This window comes from Phalacrocorax carbo, chromosome 6, assembly GCF_963921805.1.
Source record: "Phalacrocorax carbo chromosome 6, bPhaCar2.1, whole genome shotgun sequence".
In the NCBI taxonomy this organism is placed as follows: domain Eukaryota; kingdom Metazoa; phylum Chordata; class Aves; order Suliformes; family Phalacrocoracidae; genus Phalacrocorax; species Phalacrocorax carbo.
Window position 1 is genome coordinate 59,119,872 of NC_087518.1, and position 27,926 is coordinate 59,147,797.

Consider the following 27,926-nt stretch of genomic DNA (forward strand, 5'->3'; position numbering starts at 1 on the left):
TGTTTTTAAAGGCTTGTATGAAAACCTTTTTTTGGAGTAAAAATAGACACATTGTTTCTAACCATATTTTGATCTGCATTTCAGTTTGACCAGAGAAATCCTTTTCTCATGTCAGTGTTAACCATCACACCAATACAGGTTTTAAATACATAACTGACCAGTTCCTGTAGAAAGTACGGCCAGTTCATAGACAACATCAGGCGTCTTTCTGAGGTATATGACCGCAGGGGAAGATGCAGTGTAAATACAGTTATGCTGGCATGGCAGTGTCTTTGCTGGTATGCCTCGACTTGGCAAACTGTTATTAACGCTGCTGGAAAAAGCACCTGTGCGAGTGTAACTGGTTTTGTGGGAGAAGGCTGGCTGGTATCTCCCCCTGTACCTGGTGTGGCTTTGCTTGTGACAGGGGTTGTTTTCCTGGGCTTACAGAGGCGGCAACTCATTCCACCCTCTGTCTGAAAGTCAGTCCTGGCAGCTCCTCTCACGGCCTTAAAAAAACCCAACCGCATGCCAACCCTTGTATCAAAGTCTCTCTTAAAGGTTTACTGAGCACGGTCACCACATTTGTATGGCGTTTGTAATTCACGCTCAGAAATCACACCGTACACCCGCATAAAGGCCTCCCCCGCCCCGTGGAAGCGAATGCCCGGGGCTCCACACGGCAGGAGGTGCCAAGACGAAGATGCCAGAGGAAATTAAAATGTCAGGGGAGGCCGGGCCGCTGGGCTCCTCAGCCCGACCTCCAGGCGAGGGCAGCCGGCGCGGGAGGAGACACTCCTTCCCTTTCCCCCGCTCCCCGCGGCGTAGGCGATGGGGAAAGAAGCGTTAATCACCGCTGCCCCCCGCTCCGTCCCCGCCTTGCACAACCCGCCCGCGCCGCCGCTCCCCCGGCGCAGCCCGCCGCGGCTGGCTGCCGGCCGCCCTGCCAGGGGAGGCGAGGCCGGCCGCGTCCCGCCTCCTTCCCGCCATTCCCCGCGCCCGCTCGGCTGGGCCTGGGCTGCGCTCGGCTGGGCTGGGCTGCGCTGCTGCCGCTAGCACTGCCATGGCCGCCTACAGCAAGTACCTCACCGTGCGCCATTCCGCCATCGCCGGGGCCACCACCGCCGCCGCCTGCGCGCTTCTCTGTCTGCTCAACAAGCGGCGGGCGGCAGCCCAGCACGGGTGAGCGGGGAGGGCAGGGGGCCGGGCCTGGGGGGCGAGCGCTGGGAGGCCGAGACGGGCGAGGGCTGTGGTCGCCCTCCTCGGCCCGGAGGGGCAGCCCGGCTCCCTGCTGACCCGGGGGGCTGCTGCCGACGGCCTCCTCCCGGGGCGGTGTGTCCTGAGGAGAGGGGTCAGGCTGCTTCTCCCCCCTCCCGCCACCCCTGAGGTGCAGTCGATGCCGCTCTTGCGAGCATCCAGCCGCCGCCGCCACCTTGTTACTGAAATTATATTTCTCTTCTCCGTTTTTCTCTGAGGTAACACTAACGAGTAGTTGGTTTCTAGGGATGTTCTAGGATGCCCTAGCTCTGGGGCGACTAACGCACCCCAGCTGTTTTAACGCTGCCGTGTGGCAGTAAGGTGCACGGATGACAACTTCAAAGAGGTGGTATCTGGTTCTGTTCCCCGTGAGGGTGCCTGGCTGGTACATGTGTGCTGGGTGTCTGTTAGTGTCCTGTGAAGCCCTTGGGTACCACAAAGCATGGCAGATAAATAATATACCTCACACACAATCCTTGCACTGTTTCAACGTATTGTGGCTGTGGATGATTGACCATGTGCTAAAGACCCGGTATGTTCCAGTAGAACAGTTAGATATTGTGTAGTTGCTACAAACATCTCCTGGTGCTAGATCTTAATGGGGAAATGGACTTTCTCAACAGGCTTAAGTAATAACATACCTGTGATTAAGCAATAATCCAGTTTTATTTTACCTAATTCCTTTCATACACGATACCCACCTTCATGAAGGTTTTCAAGATAACTTTGTCATAATAACGTGTCAGCAATTGATATGCTGCTGACAATTCATGCATTTGCTACCTTACATTGTTTGCATGAGAGTAGAAACAAGAAGATCCCTAACTATTGCCAAGAGTTACTCTTCTATCAAACTTGTAGGGAGGGATGATATTTTTCAGGTATCTCTGCTTGATTTAGTGAAATACCATTGTAAAAAAGGAGAAAATCTATATAGAAAGGCATAAAAATGGTGAGCTGGGAGAGTTACTGACACTGTAGGGCAAGATTTTCATACTTAATGTATTATAATGGTGTTTGTAAGAAAGACTAGGCCATACAGATGTTCTGGGAGCATCTACGTTTTAATTCTGATCAAGAGTATTTTAAAGTGAATCTTCCAGTTGTCCAGGCTTACCTTGTTCTGCCTTTACTGAGGGGCGATATCTTGCAGCACACAAACTAGATTACATTCAGATTGGAGCACATCTTCAAATGCAGATGCAAGTCTAGCGTAGTTTTGAAGTGCATTGGGTATGTTCCCACTACTAGTAGCATTCAGTTGACAGGAGCAGGCTAGAACTTGTTCAGAGTAGTCTCCCTGTCCTTGAAATAAATGTAACGTGGGTCCTGGGTTGTCCCTATAAACTGTTTTGCTTGCAGATCTTGTGATATTGCTGTGCAGGACTTGACAATGGCAATGCATTTATTAGCTTGAGAGTCAATATACTGAAAGTGAGCGTTAGCCTTAATGTTGAAGACTATATTTGGAAGGTGTTCTTCCCGTATGGATCTTTGATTTTACTAGTTAGAGTGTTAAAAATCTGCGTCTTTCATATGTATTAGGTGGACCAAACAATATAACAAGATTAGTGAGAATTGGAAAATGAAAATACTGTATGATTTATGTTCCAGCTAATTCAGCAGTTGAATGGGGTTGAGATAGCCTGACCTGATCTGTCCCCTTTCCTCTGTCTGTACTGCAGTCTTTCTGACACTTCATCCTTTGCTGGCTCTATCAAGCCATTTACATTCTCAAATCTAACAGAAATGCATTTGCTAAAATAAGTACCATGCTTGCAGACTTGATTGTTCCACTTGTGCGTATGTGTTGCTTTACGCTCCCGACTCCCTCCACAGATTAGGTCTTATTTACTACTGGTACGGTATTGTGGCCATAGATTCAGAATTCTAACATCCATCATCCAGTTGTTTGAATGATAAGGCTGTGCTACTGCTTGAATGCTATTTTTGGGAGCGGTTTTTGCCCACTGGTCTTCGTTTTTGTCTCTATGTTTCCCTGTGAGACAAACCTTGCCAGGAGCCTTACAGAATGCTACCTGTCAAGACTAGGCAGGAGGTAAGCTACATTGCCTATTCCACCAGCCTAGGCAAAAGCATCCAGGTATTACCATTGTCTCATCCTCCTGTAGTCTCATCAGTTCATGTATCATTCATTTCTTAATGCTTTGTTGCTAATGTAAATTATAGCATGCTTTTGGAAGGGATTGTCACTGTGCCAAATCTTTACATATTCCAGCATAGTTGTGGTGGTAGGTGATGCTGACGTATAATAACAAGTGCTAAACCTTTGGGCAGTAACGATAAAAATCTCCAGGGCTCAGTGTACCCTCTAATTTCTGTGTTGTATTTCTCTCTGCCTCTTTGGCAAGAGGGAGAAGTTGGGAGAGTACGGCTGTCCTAAATTTACATTCTTATTCCTGCAGAGAAGAATTTCACTTGCAATCTAGACAGTCTAGAAGAGGACTGGCAGTGTATCTGCTGCTTGAGGTTAACTGAGTAAAGTGTGCAAGGAGCAGTGCTGATTTAGTTTTATGTGTGAATTCCTTTGTTCACCTTGGCATATAATGCCTAAAAATGTTGTGTCATGTTAGTGTGAGATGAATTTCAGCTTCTTGAATTCTGGAAGGTAAAATTCTAGTTTTGAGCTTCCTAAGGGCGAAGGTGAATGTTGCAGACTTGAATATAAACAGCAAAACACTGGCCTTAATGTTGAAGCGAGCCACGGAAGTCTTCTAGTGCAACTGTAAACTTTACCTGCAAAGCTTCTTTCTCCCTCGCATAGCTTATTTAAGAATACACGCTTAAGTATTTATGCTTATACATACTTTATGTTCAAAATAAGATGTGCTATTATATCATGTTTTCCTGGAATAACTGTCTGCTGTTTTATTTTTTGTTTTAAGTTTTGCTGGAATGTCAGCAATAGTTGAGTATTGCTGCTGGCCAAAGTTGAAAAGTAAAATAACATACAAATTAAAAACAAGTAATCTTTTTTTAGCAAATGAAATGTGCTTGAATTTGTAACAAAAAAGTTACCTTACACAGACTTTTCATGTTGTGTGTGTTAATATTGATATTGAATAATCAGTTATCGAAATGATAGCAGGAAGGAAAGAAGAGTCAACTTTCACCTACTTTTCTGCTGTCAGACAATAGGGCCAAGGTCCAGGAGAACTCCTATCAAGTAGTAATGTATGAATAATTAAGCTGTATATGTTATGCTAACCTGCCTTAGTAGGTCAAAGATTACTTCATTAATGCTAGCTGGATTAGTCACAGGTGTTCTTCTGTAAGAGCTATTACATCACTCATCGGTTTTGCAGAACTGAGAGGTGTTGTCACTTGCAGTTTACAATATATTTTAACCACAACTTCCTAAAATCCTCCAAAATAGAACAATGTAGAACTGTTGCTTATAGTAACTTGTTACTATACTTCCAAGTTAATTCCTTGGAGTAAAGCGTGGAAAGAAAAATACAGTTTCTCTATTTGAGTTGCTTTCCTCAAAAAGTCTGTTTCCTTGGAAAAACTTAATTTCTTCTTGGGAGGGAGGAAGTTGTTATATGTAAATGCAATTCTGACTTCAGTTTTAGTATTTGGGTTTTTTAGAATTGTAAGAAGTTGTCTTGTTTGAGAGCCTTCATTATGCTGGGTATATGATACAGGAAAAAACAATCTTGACTTGAATCCATCCTGAGCTGTTAATGCAAACAGAAGTGACTCCAGCACTGATGATCAGTGTCTTGAGAGTTGAAAATGTTGCTTCCATTTAGGGAAATGACTCATAAAATCTGTTTTAAGGACAAGTAGTTCTATTTTTTTTCTCCACTATTGAGTATTGGAGAAAGATTTATAGGGTGGAAGAATGAAGGAAAACCAAGAGAAGTGAGATCAGTGTTCTTTGTACTTCGTCCCCTATCAGTTAAAATCAAGAAAGAAGTTTAATGCCCAAGACTTTGTCACTGAGCAAGGTCTGAAAAGACTTATTTTTGGGATAGATTTGGTTTTTTTCCAAGTAATAAAAAGTATTGAAATAAAACTTTGAACTAATCTTTAGTATTTCCCTAAATGATGTTTTGTGCTGTAATGCAAGTACTGTCTGGTTGTTTGCAAACACAAACAAATGTTTCTCTTTTCACAGATGCTGTTACTAGGGGTAGCATTTTGATGCTATGAGTTACTCGTTTAGTTGAACACAAACGGTCTCAACCTTATGACAATGCATGAGTGGGATTGTAGTTCGTATTTGTGCCACATTAAAAAAGAAAAAGGCCAAAACTGTTGAAATGCTGAGCCCCTCTCCACCCCCCTAACCTTTGCATTTCTGCTTCTCCAGTTTGGTTCACCTAAACCTTGTAGTTCTTTAAACAAAGACACTAAACCCAATATTTAATGTAAACACTCAAAAAGATGGTAAGTGCTGAATAGGGTTAAACAGTGTAGAATTCTCAAAGGAAAAAAATAGCCTGTAATGTACAACGTATGTAAAATTAAGTTACATGTTACCTTTCATCCACAAAAATCTAATCCAAAGTCTGTTTTATGAGCTTTGTCTTGATTATTAGACCTTACTGCCTCAAACAAGAAGCGGCAGAATATTTGCTTAAGATTCGGTTGCTTCCAGAAACCAAACCTTAAGCATTGTTACAAAAGGAACTGGATGTTGTCTGTTATCCCTCTGGTGAGACTTGTTTCTGAATACCCAGGTAGTTTGAAATAAAGTACTTACACAAGTGGAGAATGAACTTGGATTACTTTCAAAAAGAAGGTATTTAACTCATATAGCTTTCTGCTGGAATAAGGGGCTGAAAGGAGTAATAGAAGGTAATTAGGGTAAACAGTTTGGAACTGCAAGATTAGGGAAAGGGAAGAAACAGAATGGAGTTGTTAGGAAGGGATTTGTAATATATGGAAAGGTGACGAAACAATAGCTTTTAGAATCTGCTTGTAGGCACACAGGCCTTCCGTATCACCCAGCTGTGTCCGTTAGCATCTAAGAGGATGCTAGGGTATAGACGTTTAATTTTGTATAAACTGAACTTCTGAAACCCAAGTGTTTGGCATCTCTCCTGTGGAGAAAGAAATACATAAGGGAAGAACAATGTATGCCTGGGGCTTAGAGGTTAAACGTGGCTAAAGGAACAGGAAAGGCTCATTTGAGTTGAGAGAGGTCAATGGAGTTGTGGACATAGTGTATATCAAATAGGGTTTTATACAGTTCATCTTGGGTGATACATGACCTACGCACCTGCCTGTCATTGGGCTTCTCAGCCTTTTTCTTCTGACAGAGTGGAAGCAGATGTTCTGCTTATGTCATTGGCTGGACCGCCCGTGAACCTACAGTTTGGCAGGGATTGATATAAGTACAATCAGAAGTGACAGACACGTGTTCAAACATTTGGAAGAGCATTCAATTATAACACAGAAGTTTAAACATAGCAAGTGGCAGTTGTAACTTGAAGCAAGTCAAGCATTTTTATTCTGTTTTTGTATACTTAGGATGTTATTCTCTTTTGTTAGTTTGGCTCATTTCTTTAGGTTCTGAAGATGTTTGGGTGAGCCTTGCTGGTGTACTTCACATGAAAGGACCTGTTCTAGTTGAGTCCTCCCGATTGTTTGACAAGAAGGGTGAAATTACATTGCTGCAGATTAATAAACTGCTTCCCTCTATGTAGAAGCTTTAAAAGGGAACCTGTGCTGCTTTGTGAAAGGGTGGCAGGTGTCAAAAAAAAAAAAAAAAATCTACACAACTACATTAAAGTAGGTTTATCCAGAATGTGATTGCGACTGTTCAGTCTACTACTTGTTGTATAGGCACTAGCATTTAAAAAAAAAAAAAAAAAAGACAAAACATACAGATAGGATTGCTAGAAAATATATTGAAAATCCAGTCTTGCAGAAGAACCTGCCTGGGGCTCGGAAGACCTGTCTTCAGCTGGAGGGTATGGAGACAGGAGAAACCAGGTGACTCAGTCCTACTCCTAGCATTGAGACTGCCTTTGTTTTGGGCCTGGGTAGTTAATTAGTGGTTTCTCTCATATTAAGTTGCATGAAATGATTGCTGTCTAAGCCAAGATCTAGTTTAAGTGTGTGTAACAATGTGAAACTATTTTCTTTTTCACTTTGCAGGCAACTAGCTAGAAGTCTTTTTCCACTGTTATCCATGAAGGAGAGACAGCCACAGCTCAGGCCAGAGCACAAGCTTATGGAAAAACTAATAGCTCTGAGGTTTTTTTTATGTGTTACTTCGTTATTGAGGTTCAGACTTCTACTGAAACTTAGGATTTCCTCTACAAAGGTTCTGCTTTGTTGCCTTCTTCTCAAATGTTTGTAGCAACTTTTTGAACTTTTAGCAATGCAGAGCAATTCGGAGCCCCTGCTTGCAGTGGCATAGCTGTCTGTGACCTTCTCAGGGTCGCCTTCTTGGTTGCCTGAATGCATTCCCCTCACATTATTTTTGGTTATGCTGCAACTAGCCACCAACCTAGAGCCAAGAAAACTCTGCTCTTGGTTTCTGTGTGTGCTCAGGCTGTACTGCGTACATGGGCATGCTTTTGGACTGTGCCCAGGCTTCTGAGTAAGGCTGCTGCCCTTGACCTGAAATAACTACTGTTGCTCTAGTTCCCTGTGTTGGGGTATGCAATATGAAGCTGTGTTACCAACAAGTGTGCTATGAGTGACACTGTACTTTTTTCCAATTATAGCTGTTTTTTCTTCGCACTGTAACAAGGTATGCTGTTGCATTCCATCTTTAGTAATTTGAATTGTATTTTTACATTCTTTGCAATGTCGTAGTAGTATCTTGACTGCAAAACTGACCTGAAAACTGCACAAATAATCAAACTATTACAAAATCGTTTATCTTGCTTGGTTTTTTAAATTTTTTAAACTATGAAGATTACCCAGTGCCATTCTAGAACGTAAGGTCTGCAAAATACAAATACAAAGGTTACTTAGAGGTAACAACCCTTTGAAAAGCTCCGCTTATCCCTAAAACAGATATTCTTCCTTTGCACTGTGTTGGGCAGAAGCCAGTCATCCTACTCTACAGAAGGAAGGTAGCATGATCTGAAATTTGTAGGTTTTTTTGCAGTTAAGCACAACATAACATTTTCAAACCTTTATTTCCTCTTCAGCTGTCGTTAAACTGGAAGTCTTGCTTATCTGTCTCTTCATCTGCAATTCCCTGTTGTTAGGCTTGGCTTGGTGTGAATTGCTTCCGCTGAACTGTGTTCTGGAAGGAGAGAGGTGTTTATAGAGACAGTAGTCCTTCAGCTTGTTCCTCTTTGCTAATAAATACCGCAGGACTAGTATTCCTGAGACCTTTCAGTAACTGACTCAATGACCCCCTGAAGGCATTTCCCAGTTTCTTAAATCACTTTCTTCTTCAGTAATGTTGAGAATGAGCCTTTTTGAGAGACCACCATTGTCGCATGTTTCTTTAGAGGGAATAGCTTCTGTGGTGTAGAAATAGAGTTAAACCCAAAGACTGAGTGCTATGACCAATGCTTATTTGGAGACTGAATTTGTGTGGTATTATCATCAAGTTTTCTGCCTCCCCCCTGTGCTACGGTGCTGCCCTCAAATTAGGGTCAGCTGCCAAATGCCTGTACAGAGTCCTGAAACTCTTGATTAGTTTCTTTAAAACATCTTGCTGGTTTTGACTGATCATGTTTCTTGATGTTGGGGAAAGGTGTTTTCCCAACAAAGCAGGATCCACATTGAATTCAGACGTGGTTGTTGAGGGCTTTGTGCATTCAGATCCTCAGAATATTCAATGGCAGATCCACAGTCTTTGGACAACTTGTTACAATGTTCTGTTATTGTAATAGTGATTTTTTTTTTTTACTTTTTTTTCCCCCTTATATCCATTTAGAACCTCCCCAGTTCAGTTCATGCGTGTTGTCTCTTTCTTCTGCTGTGTGCCTATGTGAAGAGTCTGGCTCAGTCTGCTCAGTGGCCTCTTTGGTAACGGAAGGCTCCTATGAGGTTCCCCCAATGCTGCCTTTTCTCCAGGATGATCAAGCCCTCTTCCCTCAGCTTCTCCTTATAGGGCTACTGCTCCACCTGCCTGGCCATCATGATGGCCCTCTGCTGTACCCACTCAAGTTTATCAATATTTTTTTTTTTTGTGCTGGGAGTCCAAAACTGATCATAGCACTCCCCATCATAAGTGGAGCCCTGGTAAGAAGTGGCTTTTCATGTTGTAGTCACTGAAGTGTTAGTTTGATTTGAGTCTGGTTTCAGTCTGACCTCAAACACCACGTGCATAGAGGATCACTTTGAAAGAATGGTTTGTTTTGTTTAGCAGGAAGGTAGCAGTCAGAGGAAACACCATGAAAATTGATGTAGGTTAAACTCCTGCTGATCTTTATATTTTATTACCATAGATGGTTGTGTGAAGCAGGTGAAAGTTGGGGTTTTTAAAATTGTTATTATTTTAAATAGGACTAAGTGTTTATAGAAGCTCCTTCTGTAGTCCCCGGTATAGAGGAAGATTTTTACAGAATTACTTAGTCTAGGTATTCTGGAAGTTTGTTCCATAGATAGATCATCTGAAGCAAATGTACTTTGTATCTCATTCGACATGATTTGTCCTTGGCTTTGTGATCTGCATTGCTGCAGGGGGGTTGCTGCATCAACCATGGTGATCTATGGATGAAGTTCTGCCTTTGAAAGTAGAATTTGACTTATTGATTGCTTTAAAATATAAGGTGGAGACTGGAAGTTCGGAGAGAGACTTGTCTAGTGTAGTAGTAATACCTGCTGAATACAAGCAGAGAGATGTATATAGTTAAGATTTTTAATGCTTCTGTAGAAAATTGTAAAGAAACTGTGCGGAAACACTTTTTAAGTGTTTCATCCTGGAATATTCTGTGTTCCTATCCTTATCCAAAACTATTCCTACCCAAATCAATAGATTTGGCTCAATGTTAGAAATATTTTAGTACCATAATTTTTCTTTTTTTTCCCCCCCTATATATTGTATGGGTAACCCTTTTCAAAAACCTCACCATCACCACCCCTCCTTGTCTGCAAGGGCATGAAGGAAGCTCGAAATTCTGCCGATTCTCTACTTGCAACTTAATGAAGTCTGTTATTTCATTACTGTATTGGCAGGTCATCTTTCATAACTCCCCGGCAGTAAAATTAGTTCAGGCAAGCATCTTCCATGTGGAAAAGCTGAAAAGCAAGCAGATGTTGGAGATGAGTTACAGTAAGTTAAGTAATTCTGCTGTGCAACTCTGGATTCTACTGGTACAGTAAGAGCTTGGAAGAAATCTAGCTTTTATATTTCTATGTTTTATAATTTCAGAGAAATAAATTACAGCAGCTCAATATACAAGTTTTTGTGTAGTTTTGAGTAAATGTTACTGTATTGTGCTTGACTCATGCTTTCAGAATATCCTTTCCATATGTAAACTGTCATGGTTCAGTTTAAAATCACGTTATTATTTTTAAGCTGCAAAGTTAGGCATTCAGGAGCTCAAAAAGTTAAAACGTAATTTACTTTCCTGGATGAGATTGTTTTGTGGTATATGCCATGCTTCTTTTTTTCTTGCCATGAGGTCGTCTTTTGAATGTTTGTTCTTGTAGTCTTGTTTTGTCACCATACCTTTTTTTGGTCACCTGAAGCAAGGTGTTGTATTCTCTCAGGATCTGTAATGTAACTCTTGAATCTTTTTGTCTAAAATCTAATGCTTTAGGGGAACTGATGGCTGGAAGTAAAAAAAGCAATCCAGATCCAGGGAAGGGCGGGAGAATAATCTCAGGACTTTCTGATATAGAAGGAAAAGGGGAGAAATGAATGGTGAACGGTCATTGAACTGTTCTGACTTTGAGGTAGAGAGGAGCAGAAATGTGTTCTCTGTGGAACACGTTTCACATCACTGCTGAATCCAGTGCTATTCCAATCCAGTGCTACTCCCATTTAGATGGCCTGGAAGTTGTTTTTGTGTTGGGATCTTTCATTGTCCCAGCCAGTCCAGCTTCAGCCTCGACACATATGCTCTGGGAAGGGTTTCATTGTGAGTATCTTGTGATGAGTGAGAGTAGCTACACTGAAGGTCAGAAGTAGAGCTCTTCTGCAATTTGATAGTAGCTGCCTGAATTGTAGTAATGGTGACTGAATAAGCATGTGATGAATTGTACTAACCCGAACTGTATCATAGCTGTTACCCTACCACATCACCAAGTCAAGCTTTGGTAGTGTTTGAGCTTCGAGGCTCTCCCTTGATAATAAAAAGCAGTTTAACTCAAACCAGAGAGTGATATGTGTAGATAGGGTAATCGCTAAAGTTAACACTGCAGTAAAAGGCAGCCGTATGTTTCTATTCCAAGAGTCCTTATGCTGAGCTGCTCAACAATGGCCCCTATACCAGAGGAGTTATTTGCACTAGAGAATTTGCCCAGCACGTAGCATTTACCTGCCTTCACCAAAAAGGCTTGTGGTGCTCCAGCATTAAGTAAATGAGTGGTCTGGAATAATAGAGCTCTTGAATCTATTCCAAATGTTAGAGCTCTGTGCTGTAACCAGATAGTTTTGTATTCTTGCTGACTAATTGAGGGTGTTATTTAGTCTTTAAATTCAATGAGAATGCAACCACAATTCTTACAAAAAAAAGTTTTACAATAGTATAATGGAGTCTGGAGCAGTGCCAGTAGGTATTGGACTGAAAAAATGAGACTCTTGAGAAGGAGAAGTTCTGCCAGTAATCAGCCTGTGGAAGTTTTATTCTAGGCAGAACTATGGCACAGTCTTCTGTTGCAAGTAAAATGGCTTTACATGTTAAATAACAATGGATTATTTTTTTAAATGGGAAGAGCAACATTTTTGGAGCTACGTAGCCACGTTTATTTTTCTGCTTCTAGGTAATCCATACTCCATGTGTAAGATTGTTTCCTTTCTTATTGAAGTGTTAGTCTTGTTTTGAGCTTGCATGATTATTTTTTTTTGTTTGAAGAAGAGAACAAAACACTGTTAAAGCTCTTTTTTCATTAGGTTTTGATTTTACAAATGCTTATTTTTTATCTTAAACTTTATAAATTCTCATTAAATGTCAGTTCACAGTTAATTGTAAGATCACTGTTTCTGAACAGTCCTTTCTCTTTAATGGGTAATCAGTTTCAGCTCAGTTCAGTAGTTTCAGCTAGTGAATTTCTCTCAACAGCTACTGTAGGAAAAAAAAGTATTAATAAATACATCAAAGGTATTCAACTGCCAGAATAATTCTGGGCCTCATCATCTTAATATATTTTAATGTATTCATTTCTGATCCTTTTAAAGCTGAAATAGTTGCGCATTAGAGTGTTGTGACTTCAAACATTGGCAGGCCTGGAAGCAGCAAAGCTAGGAATTATTATAGCATATCTGGAAGAGCAACATACTTTCATTTTGCATTACTGCAAGTCACGAATCATCCAGGGAAATACCCACATAGTTTGATCACGACTTATTCACACCGAAGAATACCATTTTTCTCCTAGTCCCAAACCAGATGTGATTGAACTGATCTGTACTCAAGGATACTTTTTTAAAAATAGGTCAATCTTCTGTACTTTGAAAAATTACAAGATGTATTGAGAAGTTTCTTATTGCAGCAATACATTGCTCCTATGCCACCAGGATGTAGTCTCTAAGTAGGTTGTTTCTTAGGCTGCACACTGTTACCATTTGCACAGACATAATTCCATGGTTGTTAAATCTCTTCTGAAAGTTATTTTTCCCTCAGTCTGCCCTCTGCTGCCCTTCCTGTTCTTTGTTCTGTCTTTTGCACAAGTAGTCTTACAAGATTTTTATCTTCTCCTCTCGGGTTTCCGACTCACCATTACCTTTAATTAAGTTCTTGTTAAACTGGCATCTCTCCCTTCGCACTTGTATGGTCTCCTTCCCTTTTTTCCTCATGTTCTTCTGCGACCTTGCCTCTTCCTTCCATAATAATTAAGTTACTTCTCTTCCTTCATCAGTGGCATTCATAGATCTTTCTAATAATCATAAATTAAAATAGTCATGGTTTCATCCTAGGTATTTTCTTTGCAGAGCTTTAAAGCACAAGTATGAAATGTTGCTGTTGATAAAGTTGTGGGGTAACTGGGGGTGTGGCAGCCTGCAGTTGTTTTGATGTTGTAGGCTGCAGGAGTTTCTGCTTCATAGTTTCTGCTTCCCTGTAATTTCGTAGGTGCTGTCTTGAAGGTGTATGAGTATTGTAGTTTTAAGGCAGCCTGCTCTCAATGTTTTAGTAAGATGGTTGAGAAATGGTAGGTTATGATTTAATATGGTTAGCTGTCACTTTTAAACGATATGAATGCGTAAGCTCTCCCAACAGCTTCAGGTGCTTATCTGATGCTTGAACATTCAGAAAGGAAGACAGACAAACTATAAATGTCAGCTTGCCTTTCTTAAAAGGAGAGGAAGAGCAGCACTGTACTTTTGAATGCTTGTTTAGCGCTAGTTGATAAATACTTTTCCTCTAACTGTTCTGTAAAATGCAGGGCAAGGAAAAAGGACAGAATAAAAACTGTCTCTCTTTCTAATGCACACCTTTGCAGGAGCTTGGTTTCACAGGTTCTGATGGTTTTCCTCCCACCCTGCAGTGCCTGTTTATGAACAAATAATCTTTATATATAGTAAAATGTGTTATTTGAAAGTCAAATATAATGCAAAACAAATCTGTTTGGCTTATGTAGATAGTGGGAAACATCAAAGTTGGATTGCTGAGTCTGTGTTCATGTAGTTTTCATTTGTGGTCAGTGGAGACATGTAGCCATGCTTGCAAAGTATGTGTTAGAAGCATAAAAACAGTAGGAGTTTATGGTACAGAAGCCAAGGTAAAGCAAATCTCAGAGATGAAAAAGGGAGATGTAGTTTCCCTCCATGAAAATGAATGCTGGAAGGAGTAAGGTTTCACTGAAAGCGTATAGAGCCAGCATGTAAGTTTGACATAAAAGGCAGCCCTCTTCTGAAGACACTGGACCGCTTTGAAAGAAATATATAGAGATATAATCCCAAGCTTTCCTTTTTGTCTCTTCTGTGTAAAGATCAAGACAAAGAAATGTGTGGTAATAGCAAGTAAAAAACTTTTTTTTTTTCTTCTACAGTAAAAGAAGTGGAAAACAAGCATTGCAGAACAATGAGGTAATTCTCTCTTCATGTAATATATTTTTACTAATTTTAAATGATACTGATAGGTTTTTTAAACTTTAAGTCCCATAATTGTAGTTTTAATTTGGGCATAATGATGGCTGTGGTGCAGATGTGGTTTGAATGATACTTGCAGACTTGCACTGATGAAACAAATGGAAGAATCCGGTTAATCACATAGGGCTGAAGTCTGACTGCATAATGATATGTGCTTGATGTGTACCATGTGCTTTTTCATCTCTTTGTGCCTTATGAATGTTTAAGGCTGTATGCATAGCAACGAACAGCTGCTTGTAGATTTGATATGACTTGTGGTGGCTGTTTATTTAGAAGAAAAAAGTATGGAACAAGATGTAGAGTCTGACCATTTCTAAAAAGCGCTTCAAACTTCTGGTAGGACGTTTGGCATTTCCTTGGTCTTCTGTGTGTCTGTTAATTCATTTATTTGAAAAGGATATATCGTATCCCTTTTAAGTCAAGTTTCTTGTTTCATGTTCAAATAAAATACAATAGTTAGCCCAGAGGGCAGAGCCTATGATTAGAAATATTGGGTCAGCTGATGGTATGAACAGATAATATTCTATGTACTTCCATCTTTGCTGAAAACTTAAGAAAAAGCTTGCACTGGATAAATATAAAGGTGTGTGCAAGCATCATGTTAGCTTCTAGCCAGACCTTGACTGCACTATCTGCTGTAAGCACTTGTATTTTTCATAGCTATACCTATTTGTAAAAGTCTTCACTAGCCTTCTCTTATTCCTACCCATCTTGGATATAATTATACTGCATGAGAAATTAACAGTCTAAGGAAAAAACCTCTGGGAAAGAAGATATTGGAATTAATATTAGTGCATCACAAAAGTAGAAATGGGGAAAAGATGAATAGAAAGGAGGAACAGGTTCAGCTCAGACATCAAATATGTGTAGTCAGGTACTCCTAGAAATTGTGCACTTCAGACATCGTGTTTGTCATTTCTGTTACAGAAAAGCAATAATGTGTAGGGTCATGCTTTGTTAGGTCTGGACAGTAGTCTTTAGTTGTTGGGACTGCTTGAATGTTTGTGTAAATAACTTTAAATCGAAATATTTTTATCATCTACCATATAGCATCCTATCTGGCTAGAATTTTTATCCGTAGCTTGTGTTCACAAAGTTTTTTGAAAAGGACAGGACTATAGTTGACTTCATCCCATGAAGAACAGGCATTCGCTTATTCACAGCACACTCAGAGTAAATTTGTGTGTGAGGGGGCTCAGAGCTTGCACTTGTTGCCCATCAGGTTGCACATGTAAACAGTAAGTGAAAGAGATTAAATTGGGCTCTTTGTGCAAATTTCAGTGGTTTTATCATCCTTGGAAATAAAAAAATAGAGTGCTTGATAGGATTGTCTGAGTTGATTCGTGGTGACTCACAGGCTACTTTCTTTGTCTTCTCTATACTGTCTCCCTAGTTTTTTCTTTCAGGTTTCCTGTCTGAGTATGTTGTAGTATTACAATAGGCGTTGATAACTTATGCTTCACGTGAGTCTTCGGTAGCAAAGATAGCAGGGTTAGGTTGATTAGACAGGACTTGTTATAAGTACGCATGTATGTGCTTTTAGTCTGTTTTCAGGACTGAATCCTTATGTCACAACTGTGAAGGGAAAAAAAACAAAGGAAAGAAAGGATACCTGGACTGTTATCTTGTAAAAAAAAAATAAAAATTCAGGTTAGTCGAGAGAGAAGATAGGGTTATATGGAGTAAATAAATGCAACTGACCCAAATAAAAGGTGTTTGGGTGTGGGAGGGCTTTTGTGTCTGGTAGATTTAGGTCACTAGGAGTGTGTTGCGCTGTTTTTTTAGAAGTAAAGGAATAACAAATTCTGGTTTCCCTTGAAGCAAGTTTGAGCTCTGCAGTCAAGGAGTTTAAACCATTGATGGTCTAGATAAATGATGGAAGGCATCTTCAAAAATAGTGGCTGATGGCATCTTCTAGAGACAACCAATGTTAAGAGGTGGCAGATTGCATTATAACTTGCAATTGGATATTTTAATGCTGTGGTCTGCGCTGTTTGTGTATCACTTCCAACAAATTTGAAATAAATATTATTTTGTATCATGGCAGCTACTTGCTGTTGCAATTTGTTTTGATGGGTTAGTTCTCTTATTTAGGATTTCTGTTAGCTGTGAGGGCATATGCTCCTGATTTTATGTATCATTCAAGTTGTGTGAGCAAGTCGTAAATGGGAGGGAACTATAGCAAACACTGCAGCAGGAAGGTGGCTGTAAGTAACTTGGATAGGGAAAATATCGCATCAATATTGAAATAGTATGTTACCAAAAAAAAATAATCTCACTTTTCCCTTTTTTTTTCTTTTTTTTTCCTTTTTTCTTGTTCTATGTGAAGCAGAAAGAAGGAAAAAAGGAGCGAGCAATGGTGGACAGAGTGTTTATTGCAAGAATATGTCGAATCCTGAAAATAATGGTCCCTAGAACACTTTGTAAAGAGGTAAGCATTGGCCACAGTAACAAATCAAAATTAACAGTTTTGGAGCCAAGTTTTCTTTCGTAATTACATCACAATTTAAACAAAAGCATATACCTTACTTGAATAGGGCTAAATTGTACCATATGTTTTAAAATATGAACACGTTAATATGAAAATCACAGAATCACAGAAGGTAGGGGTTGGAAGGGACCTCTGGAGATCACCTCGTCCAGCCCCCCTGCTTGAGCAGGTACATGATCTACATGCGTTCAATTGTTAGATCACTAAAAAGTTGCATTCTGGTTTCAATTACAAGATATGCCATTTATTGTCAGCTAAAAACTGTGATCTGTAGCATATCTTTTAAAAGGGCATCAGGTTTTGATTCAATGCAAGGTATCACACTTCTCTGTACAAATGCTTCCCAGCTTTAAATAGCATGCTGTTTATCCATAATTTTACTTTTGTAACTTATATCTAGGCCAACCCTTATTAGAAAGTGAATTTGTCAAAAGTCTGTTAGCATTGTTTCAGGAAAGCTATGCAGACTAGAATTTAGCAAGGTAAAATTGTTTGCCTCGGCATCTTTCTCGTGCTTTCCAGATCACTACTGTTGTTTTTCTTTTTTAAGCAGCATTAGTCGAGCTCAGCACTGAAGTGATGAACTGTAATATATTAAAACTTCAACATACATTGGGCACAAGAGCAATGAATTCCAATGTACAGAATATAGAGCAAGCATGGCAGCCAGCTAGCCTGGATCAATAGGGACCTTCGACAGCTCATGCACAAAAAGGAAGTACATGGAAGGTAGAAGCGTGGGTGAGAATACCTCTGAGAGAGCTGACAGAGCTGGCTCCATCAACTTCAAAAGGTCATGGTCGTCAGAAGAGTTTACTGATAATCCCCAAAAAACCGAAACATCACTTCCATCTTAAAAAATGAGTCTACTGGAAGCTGCAGGCTGGTCAGCCTCACCGTATTCCTAGGAAGGCTGTGAGCATATCCTCCTGGAAGCTAACTCCAGCCATGTGAAGGGCAAAAAAGGTGATGGCAAACAGCCAGCCTGGATTTATAAACGGCAGATCATGCCTTACTAACCTGATTGCTTTCAGTGATGAGATGACTGGCTGTGTGGGTTAGGAAAGAGTAGAGCATGTTGAATACTTTGATTTTAGCAAGGCCCTGAGACTGAGGTTTGCCTTAGTACAGCCAAACTGAATTGGCTGCATGACTGGACGATGAGGTGGATGGAAAACTGGCTGGACTCTTGGGCTTAAAGGTTTTTGATCAATGTTACAAGTTTTGACTGGTGACTGGTTACTAGTGGCCCTGTTTTTTGAGTAGGGAGTTGGAGTAAGTGACCTTCAGAGGTCCCTCGCAACCTATATGATCCTATGCTTATGGTAGAAAAGCCTCTCAGAATAGCAGTAGTGTCTTTATCCCTGCAATCCTCCATCTTATAATATGTGCCTGGTACGTGTATGAACCAAATACACCTTTTTAAAAGACAAACCTTCCCCATAAAAATGTAATCAATATTCTATTAAAAATATCATATGCTAACGTGTTTCCTGCAAAGTAAGCAAATATTGTATTAGCTGGGGGCAGCAGGGTAATACTTTTCTGCTAAATATGGTTGGACCACTTTCTAGGAAAAAGTGTGTGGTGAATTTTATCCATTGTTTAACTGTTACACCTCTGTTTTTGCACTAGACAGGTTATTTGCTGCTTATTGCTGTGATGCTGGTCGTCCGCACATATTGTGATATTTGGATGATTCAGAATGGAACAGTCATTGAAAGGTATCTATAAACTTGTTATTTTTAAACATTCTTTCTTGCGTTTACCAGGGAAAGTAATCTGTCAGAACACACATTCAGACATTTTATAGCTTGCTTATATATATGAAACAGTTGGAAAACTGGTGTAGTTGCAGTTTTGATGGGAGGGGGATCCTGATGTTTTTTTGAAAGAAAAAAATTAATTTTTAACCAACTTTTTCTGCTGTTGGACACAATTTTATCTTTTAAACAAAATTTACTTATTAAATGATTTTTTTCAGTTCTTTTGGTGACATTTTGTAACTGAAGCCTCTCAATCTGTTGTTGATCTGAACATCCAAGAGGGCACTTGAGAATAGTGGCATAGTGGTTCATAGTCTGGCATAGACTCAGACATGTTGTTTAGATATTAGGACTGTTAATGTCTTCCTACTGAGCTGTTTGCTCTTCAGGGTGATAAACACAAGGCTTCCAGTCTTAATGTTTTAGAAAGTGTTTTTAGACCACTGACTGTTCTCATTGCTCTTGTTGCTAATTGAAGCAAGTCAGAATTTGTCTTGAAGTGTAATTCAAAATGACATTCTATTTCAGGAGAGACTTTCAGTGCTTTGTAGAATGGAAGGACTGGTTTGTTTCTCTCTTGTGAGGATCTGTGAAAGCAAAGAAGGAAAGGAGTGGGTATTTGGTCACCATGAATTTCTGAGCCCTTAATGCAGGCAGTTACTGCAGGAGCAGAAGGGAGATAATTGCTTAGTCTGTCACTTACCACTTACTGAAGTCTGTGATACTTGATCCTACAGGTGATACTACAGATTTCCACAATGACTTTTTTCTTCTTCCTCTGTGTGGTCTACGGAGAATTTGTGCACTTAAGACATGCTAGCTTGTACTTTCTTGTTTCTCTTGTAACTAACTCTTAGCTGATGGTCATTTACAGTGCTATCATTGGCCGCAGCAGAAAAGATTTCAAGAAATACTTGTTCAACTTCATCGCCGCAATGCCTGCTGTAAGTGCTTTTCTTGTGCCAGCCTTTTAGTGGAACATATTTTAAAAGTAAATTAAGAATTTGAGGAAAATATCTCAAATAAGTGTCTAAAAACCCATGGAAATTAGTTGTTTAGTACAGAGGTCTGTACTAAGACACATTTCATTTTCTGGCTTCAGTGTTTGGGAGATTTTATCAGCATGTTTTGATTACAGCTATTTTTGACAGCTGTGTTTAGGTTTTAAGGTTGATTTTGTTGCATAATAACATCTTATGGGTTGGATGATGTTTCAACATTGTAGGTGTGGGATTCTTTTGACACCATTGAAGATGAAGATTTCTTCTTAGTCTTTGTTATTTTTCTTACAGCTTCTTCTGAGATTTGTTATGTTTTTTTCACCCTTTAACTTTCCTGACCTGCACCAGATAGAAGTAATTGTTACTACCTAATAGATAATGTGCCTGGTTTACAATAGATTTAAAAGCAAGTTGATCAATTTAAGGTAGTGATTGTCAAATTGTGGCTGTTTCCTAGAGCTTATCAGAAGAGCTGAAGATATGCTATATGAACATAATGTTATATTAAATCTTTTGATTTGGTGAGATCCACTGGGAACTGGAGTAGTCAAAAATGTAGACAGAAACCTAATCAGTTGTCCTGCAGACACTATCGGGCTGGTCTTAGGTGCATCAATGGTATTATTGACTTCAAGGGGAGAATTCACCTGTTCTAAAGTATTTGCACAATTTATGCTGCAAACTGATCTAAGTATATGACATTTTGTTAGCTAAATATTGAAATACTGTCTCTTATTTTAGATCTCTTTAGTGAATAACTTCCTGAAGTATGGTCTAAATGAATTGAAACTTTGCTTTCGAGTAAGGCTTACCAGATACCTCTATGAGGAATATCTTAAGTAAGTAACACCTTGTTAATGTCTAAGGGTTTTAAAACCTAAATTGATTAAAATCAAACCATATCATTTTAAGTACATAGTAAGAAGGTGGCAAGGTGCTTAATAGGTTAGGTGTACTGTTTAGAAAAGGCTTTTGGTTGCAATTAACTTGCAGTTAAGGCTGAGTGGCTTATCCAGGCTTTATACGGCACAGGTACAAAGTCAGCAAAGTTGGCTCAATGAGGAAAAACAGTAATGCACTGTACTGCTTCCATTTACTGGGTCAGCTCCCAAAGTACTTCAGTTGCTTTCATATAGGAATAATAGTCCTGCAGATTGAATTGGATGCGTCAACCTGAGTAGCTGCTTATGTCCTCCTGCACTGAATTTTGGTTGTCAGGTGTGCCGATGCGGAGTTTGTGGGGGTTTTCTAATGCTAAGTGCAGCAGCAGTGCCTAGAGCAGCATGGGCCTGAGCTTCAGCTAAGACATCCTAGAGCCTAAACAGCTCTGCAGGATTTAATGTGGATCTGATCAGGCAGAAGCACAAGTTGTGTTGACTCCATACAGTCATTTAATGTTTGCACTACTTTCTGTCTCAGTTGTATGAAGCAGGGGGGTTCCAGTTATTTGAGATCCCGGGTGATGAAGTTTTTCTGCCACTTCGCTATTGTTTTGTTTCAGAGCTTATACATACTACAAAATGGGAAACCTGGACAACAGAATAGCTAATCCGGATCAACTCCTTACGCAGGATGTGGAAAAATTCTGTAACAGTGTAGTAGACCTGTACTCGAACCTTAGCAAGGTACATCTTTTCAGAGAAACTTTGAGTAATAGCTCTGGACGTTTAGGATGTGATGGCAGAGCTCTAAACAATTGCTTGCATTTGTATGTGTATTGCTCGGAGTATGGTGCTAAAAAAAATTTTATATGTTATTGTTTCACAGTCTGCGGTTTCCATGACCCCTGCTAAAGCACTGTTGTGGATTTTTACAATTTGTATTCAATATTCTTTTAAAGAATTTACCACATTCTTTTGCAGATGAGCAGTGATGAGTACACTTTCTCAGCTAGTTGGGTTTCAGAAGAAAACCAATGGCTAGCTTTTAGTTACATATGAATATTATTTTGGGTAGGGAGGTATGGTTGAATAAGCATTTCTCCCTGTACCTGGTGTAAATTTTAGCGGGTTTAGGTAATGAAGTGGAATACTGTTGATATTTTTAGACTAAATTTTTTTTTTGATGCAATGTTGTTCATCCAAGCAGTATTATAAAACAAACCACAAGTTTATTTTTCAAAAAATTCTGGCTACAAAAACCTGTAGTTCAACTGCTCTGGCTCTGAGAGTGTGTGCACGGAACAGGATGTTTGCAAATTGGAATGCTGCTTCTGTCAGGTACCTGGCCAACTATGTGGCATTATTCTGCTTGGTATTTCTCATGATTACTTCATTTAAGAAATAATCATGGGGTCTAGTCCAACTTTGCTTAGGGAGCAGAGCGTTACTACAGACGTAAAATAGTGGAGTACTTTTTTTATACGGTATGTACTTTATCTGAAGATCTTGATGCTTTTATGCTCAATCTTGAGTGAATGTTCCCAGGAAAATATCATGCGGCTGAGATTCCTTTTATTTTAGCATTTAGCTTGTGTAATAGGTTAACCAGTGTTGTGCTTTTAATGCAGAGCTGTAACTGTTCTTAAGGTGGTTGGTGGTTTCTGGACCATTTTATAGTCCTGTTATGTTGGTATTCTAATGCTTTTTTGCTATGCTTCTCTTACAGCCCTTTCTGGATATAGTGTTGTATATCTTCAAGCTAACAAGTGCAATAGGAGCTCAGGTAAATTGATGGTGTTCTTAGTGTTATAAGCAAATTTTCCCTTCTTTGGTTATAGCCATGTACCTATTTGGAGCCTGAGGAAAACTCTAGATTTTAATTATAGATTCATCTGTTATTTGAAGGGATATACTGAAAATACGCTTTTATGCTTAATGTTTTGTATGCTTTAGTGCTCTCTATCTTGAGGCAAGCAAATAAAAGACAGATTTTAATCCAGGCATTTGATGAACTATTTTAAGAAACAAGAAAGTTCTTTATTTTCTTCTAGCAGTTACTTGGGAATCCCATTTAGTACAGTACCCTTCTGGCTGCTTTTATCTTGCGTGATTTCCATTTAAGGGAGAGAATAAGTTTTCTGTTTCTTTGCAGCCTCTGTAAAGGGGAGCCATTCCTTTCATTGAGCTGTACAACCATTATATCCCCCACCCCCCCAAGATGAATCATTACAGAAATAATTCTTCAGCTAAGTAAAATGATACATTATCAAAAATGTTCAGGGTTTGACAAGAAGTAGCTCTGGGACACATGATGTAGGTTTTGTAGAAACAGACTGCCGTAAGTCTTAGCTGAACCTCAAATTCAGTTTATTTAAATATTACTGTTTGGGAGCCCAGTCTATTGCAGCTTAGGATCCATAAGAATAAGAGATTCCTACCAGGACTGCCTGAGAGAAGCAGGAAAAGTGTCGGAGATACATGGATCAAAGAAGGGAATGGGATTGAAATGTTGACTGCTATGGCAATGTGGCAAATACAGAGGAAAAGAAGTAGGTAGAAATGAAGGGGAGGAAATGAGAAAGGACCAGGGAATTATTAATGAAATAAGGTAGGACAGTGGAACATGGAGATTGCACTGGGTGATGAGAAAAAATTGAGGAGAAGGCTGGGATGGGAAGGGCATCTGGGGACAGAGAATTAGTAAAATTAGTAAACAGCACAAAAGAAAGTAACGTGATGGGCATTGCAAGAGTAATTGAATTAGTGATGTAGACACATGGGAGGTGAGAATCAAGGGACTCAGGCTTTCTGGGCATTTCTGCATACAGATTTTGCAATTGAGACCATATAGATGGTAAGCTTTCATTCTTATTTTGATATTCACATCATTCTTTTTTGATATTCACAGGGTCCAGCTAGCATGATGGCATACTTGATTATTTCGGGGTTTTTCCTTACACGTTTAAGGAGACCAATTGGCAAGATGACTATTACAGAACAAAAATATGAAGGGGAGTACAGATACGTCAACTCACGGCTTATTACAAACAGGTATAGATTTACTTGGATGGCAAGAAATAAGTGACAAAGTAATTCTATGGTGTAAATGGAAGCTGTGTGTTAAAATGGATTTGGAAAGTCTGGTGCTCTCAGTTCTGAGCGAAGTGTTTGTACCTTTATGCAGAGTATTACTAAATAATTTGTATGTGCGTTATATTCCTAATTCAAAAGACAAACTGTAGTAGAGGTATAATAAGCTTATGTTCTACTGTTGTGAAAAAGTACAAACCTTTATTTCATAAGGTAACTGAAAACTTTATTGCTGTGTTTTATGGCTGGCTTTCAAAGACTGCCTTAACAAAATGAATTTGCATTTTTTCTGGGTTTGTGTTTTTATTTTTTTAGTGAAGAAATTGCTTTTTATAATGGAAACCTGAGAGAAAAACAGACTATTCACAAAACCTTCCGTAAACTGGTAAGACTTCTTCTGTTTTTTTAAAACACTTCAAGCAAAACTTCAGTTAATTTTATGATGGTGATTCTTGACATACACTAATATAAACTGAGTCATAGTGGCTTCATGTTTACGCTGCTACTGTCATTAGAGTTAAAAATAATTTAGTAGGCTATAAGCAGAACACAAGTTTCTGACAGAATGGCCTTTCTCTTGCTGCTTACCTCGTTTTCACCCACCACAATTACTATTCTCTTGCTGCTTAGTTTCACGTGTTGTAGGTTGTTTTGATCTAGAGAGCAAGTCTTTGCCAGCAGGGACACTTGCGCGACCCTTGTCACAATTAGGTGACAGATGATGTTGAGGTATTTGTGACTTACTAAAAATAACTATATTTTAAATCAAACTTCTGTAAAATAATAAAAGATAATAAAACAGGTACTGATATAGTTTGACCTTTTTTCTTCTGTAACTTACCAGGTGGAACATTTACATAATTTCATCCTGTTCCGGTTCTCTATGGGTTTCATTGATACTATCATTGCCAAATGTAAGTGTTTGTCCAGTGCTAATGGACTGCTATAAATAACTAAGTGCAAAACTTTTTAGATGAGAATTCTCTCTTTTCCTATTGCTTCAATTAATGAGTAGCTTAATATTTACTCTTAAACTGCAGACCTTGCCACTGTGGTCGGTTACCTGGTTGTTAGTCGTCCATTTTTGAACCTGGCTGATCCTCGTCATCAGAATAGTACTCATGCAGAGCTTTTGGAGGTAAATAGAACAGAATTAAAACAATTTCCTGAATTTAAATTCTGCTAGTCTACAAAAAGAGACTTTCTCCTACTCTAGGATTACTACCAAAGTGGAAGAATGCTGCTGAGAATGTCTCAAGCTTTGGGCAGAATAGTCCTAGCAGGCCGTGAAATGACAAGATTGGCTGGGTAAGCTTAATAGTGGTCGTGTGAAATAATCTTTCTTAAAGTTATGTTGTTGCTCTTTCTCATCTCATTTTAAGAACCTGACTGTAGAATTAAAGCAAAATGAGCCTATCTGCTTTGTTCATTGCAGCACTTTAAAAATCTAGAAATTAAAAACATTTTATCCTGAAAACATATTTGAAGATGTGCTAATTATGTCCACTGGTGATGTCATATCTAACAGTAGCAGCATACAGTTTGAATATTTAATTGAAAAGATATTGTCAAATACTCATAAATCAGTTATGTATTGATTATTTACCAAACCATTTTTTTTTATTTCTTAAGAAGAAAAGTTATCAAATATTTGGCTGTTATAGGAGAATGTTCTTGTAAATATTGTGAATATTGGACAACCTCAGTGCAACTATAAAATGTAAATATTCTGCTTCTATGCTGAGTTGAGTAACTTCGTCATTTTGAGAATTTAACTCATTAGATTAGTTTTTCTTATTAGAGCTTCCATGGATTTCTAAAACTTCTAAAAATTAATTACTTATAGTTAATTTATTTTCTGTTTAGTTTCACAGCTCGAATTACAGAATTAATGCAGGTTCTGAAGGACTTGAATAGTGGCAAATATCAGCGTACTATGGTGTCGCAGGAAAAAGGTAGATGTGACATAATATGAAATATGTGCACCGCTGTGTGGTGTGCCAGTCACTAATACTTTTTTCTTAATTTAAGATGCAGATAAAAAGCCAGCTTTGCCTTTGATACCTGGATCTGGGGAAATTATCAACGCTGATAACCTTATCAAGTATGTTTACAAAGTTTCCACAATTTCAATATTTGTAACGTAGTCTGGCTTTTAAGTCTTTCCCGGTCCCACTATAAATAGAGGTTTTAATACACATCATTACAATATACAAGTCCTGTTGTGCTATAGTTTATTTACAACTAATTCCACCTCACTCCCACTCAGCATTTCTATTCTGTAAGTCAATCCTTGTCCTGTCATGTTAGCATAAGAATGCCTGGGCTTAGCTTTGGAATATGACTTCCCAGACCATTTTGTTAACACTTTGTCAGATATCTTCTTACACATATGTTGGTTACAGATTTTATTCTGTGATAAAATTCAGCTGTAAAAATCAGGAACAAGTCTGTATTCAGTTTCAAAATATTTGCTTGTATTTCTGTGTGCTTGGACCGGTTGTTGATGTACTCAAGTAGCAGTCAATTCCTCCGTTCTTTGCAGTCTGAGCAACATAGTATTGATGTAGTAGTACTACTTAAAGGCATAAAGCAAAGCCAATTAAGAGATTAAATAGCCTTAATCTGGTCAATGTGGAAAGCAGATAATGGAGCAGAGGGGAGAGGGGGAAGGGAAGAGGGAAAGGAGAAGGATGATGATAGAGCTATTCTTACTGTTTAAAAAAGTTGTTTAAAAAAGTTTAAAGGAGTTGAGCAGAGAAGTCATTCATTGTCTGTCTTAGAACTAATGGAATACACTTCCACTGTCAGGTTTAAAATGAAGCGCATCCCTAAATGTATGTTTATATCTACAAGATGTTTTGGAGACCAAAGGCTTAAAAGGATGCAGGAAACAAATACATGAAGGAAAAAAAAGCCAATCTGTAGGTGTTTGTTAAAAATTAAGGTGCCCTTTTGGTTCAAGAACTTCTTATCTATTAATCATTGGAAATTAGGACAGTGTACTGAGTGAAGTACTGCTGAAGTCTTGCCCCATTCCTTAAATATCTCAGTAAGGTTGCAGTATTAGCTGCTTTTAGGCAATTGGCTTTTGGTTTTAGGGTTTTTTTGCTGTTGTTTTTTTGCTTTTTGTTTTTTCTAATGTTGCAATATAAATAGGTTTGATCATGTTCCGTTGGTGACACCTAATGGAGATGTTTTGATTCAAGACCTCAACTTTGAGGTAAGTTTTTGTTGTGTTTTTTTTTTTTTTTTTTAATATCATAGAAAACTGTATTCATAGAAAACTTTTAATTTGCAGATTATAATTTCAGAGGTAACCTGATTTATAAAAAAATGTGTAACAAAAATGGAGAGGTGCATATAAGGTATGCTGAAATTTGAATGAAATCATTGTGTTAGTTTAAAAAAAAAAAAAAAGGCAATAAGCTATTTTCCCAAAAAAAATGTTTTTATTGTTACAAGTGTGTTTTCTTCCAGCTGCAGTTGGTGCTAAACTAGTTGGACAAAAATAATTATTGGTGGAAATTACGCATTATAATGTCAGGAAGTACTATGTACAAGCCTACAAGGGTTCCCCGTTGCCTTACTGTTTGTAGAAGATTTCAGCAGTACTTTCTCACTGCCCTTATAATGTGTTGGCTTTGTGTTTTTAGGTTCGGTCTGGTGCAAATGTTCTGATTTGTGGGCCAAATGGGTGTGGGAAGAGCTCGCTTTTTCGTGTTCTTGGTGAGGTAAGGGAACTTTTTTAAATAAATGGGAGAATCCAAAGCACTGTTGTAACTGGACTTTTGCTCAAGTTTAAACCCCTTTCTTGTTGCAGTTGTGGCCTTTGTTTGGTGGGCGTTTAACAAAACCTGTAAGAGGAAAGTTGTTCTATGTTCCCCAGGTGAGTCAAAGTACTTTAATTGACAATACTGTTCTCTTTCTTCCTACTTTGACTATGTGACATACCTTTTCATTTCTAACTCTATCTCAGAGACCATATATGACTCTTGGAACGCTCAGAGATCAAGTTATATACCCAGATACTTTTGAAGATCAGAAGAAGAAAGGGATTTCTGATCAGGTAATGGTAATTAGTTCATTAACCCTTTGTCTTGCTTAACATGAGTAATACTTCAGATTTTAAAATACTGACATTGCTATTAAAAACACTGCATTTAGTTTGTTTTTAATATTTAACAGGGTTGATAGTACGCCAGTACAGTACCAGTATAACCCTGTATAACCTTTTTCAATCATTTCTTTATTAAGTTC

At 38.8% G+C, this 27,926-nt stretch overlaps 1 protein-coding gene across 2 annotated transcripts in view; it reads left to right on the forward strand.

Annotated features, from left to right (window-relative positions):
- The first annotated feature begins 960 nt into the window (after positions 1-960).
- The window catches only part of ABCD3 (ATP binding cassette subfamily D member 3), a 32,908-nt gene continuing 5,942 nt past the window's right edge, over positions 961-27,926 (forward strand). Inside the window, exons 1-19 of one of the 2 annotated variants that reach the window (XM_064455537.1) lie at positions 961-1,161; positions 14,338-14,374; positions 16,767-16,868; positions 18,564-18,652; positions 19,569-19,638; positions 20,437-20,534; positions 21,197-21,320; positions 22,303-22,359; positions 23,485-23,627; positions 23,982-24,051; positions 24,511-24,580; positions 24,707-24,804; positions 24,883-24,974; positions 25,533-25,621; positions 25,698-25,770; positions 26,826-26,889; positions 27,323-27,400; positions 27,490-27,555; positions 27,646-27,735. In XM_064455537.1, the coding sequence (XP_064311607.1) occupies positions 1,043-1,161; positions 14,338-14,374; positions 16,767-16,868; positions 18,564-18,652; positions 19,569-19,638; positions 20,437-20,534; positions 21,197-21,320; positions 22,303-22,359; positions 23,485-23,627; positions 23,982-24,051; positions 24,511-24,580; positions 24,707-24,804; positions 24,883-24,974; positions 25,533-25,621; positions 25,698-25,770; positions 26,826-26,889; positions 27,323-27,400; positions 27,490-27,555; positions 27,646-27,735 (1,629 nt within the window). In that variant the 5' untranslated portion in view covers positions 961-1,042. The remainder of the gene's footprint in view (positions 1,162-14,337; positions 14,375-16,766; positions 16,869-18,563; positions 18,653-19,568; positions 19,639-20,436; positions 20,535-21,196; positions 21,321-22,302; positions 22,360-23,484; positions 23,628-23,981; positions 24,052-24,510; positions 24,581-24,706; positions 24,805-24,882; positions 24,975-25,532; positions 25,622-25,697; positions 25,771-26,825; positions 26,890-27,322; positions 27,401-27,489; positions 27,556-27,645; positions 27,736-27,926) is intronic. The other variant, XM_064455538.1, reaches the window with a different exon arrangement.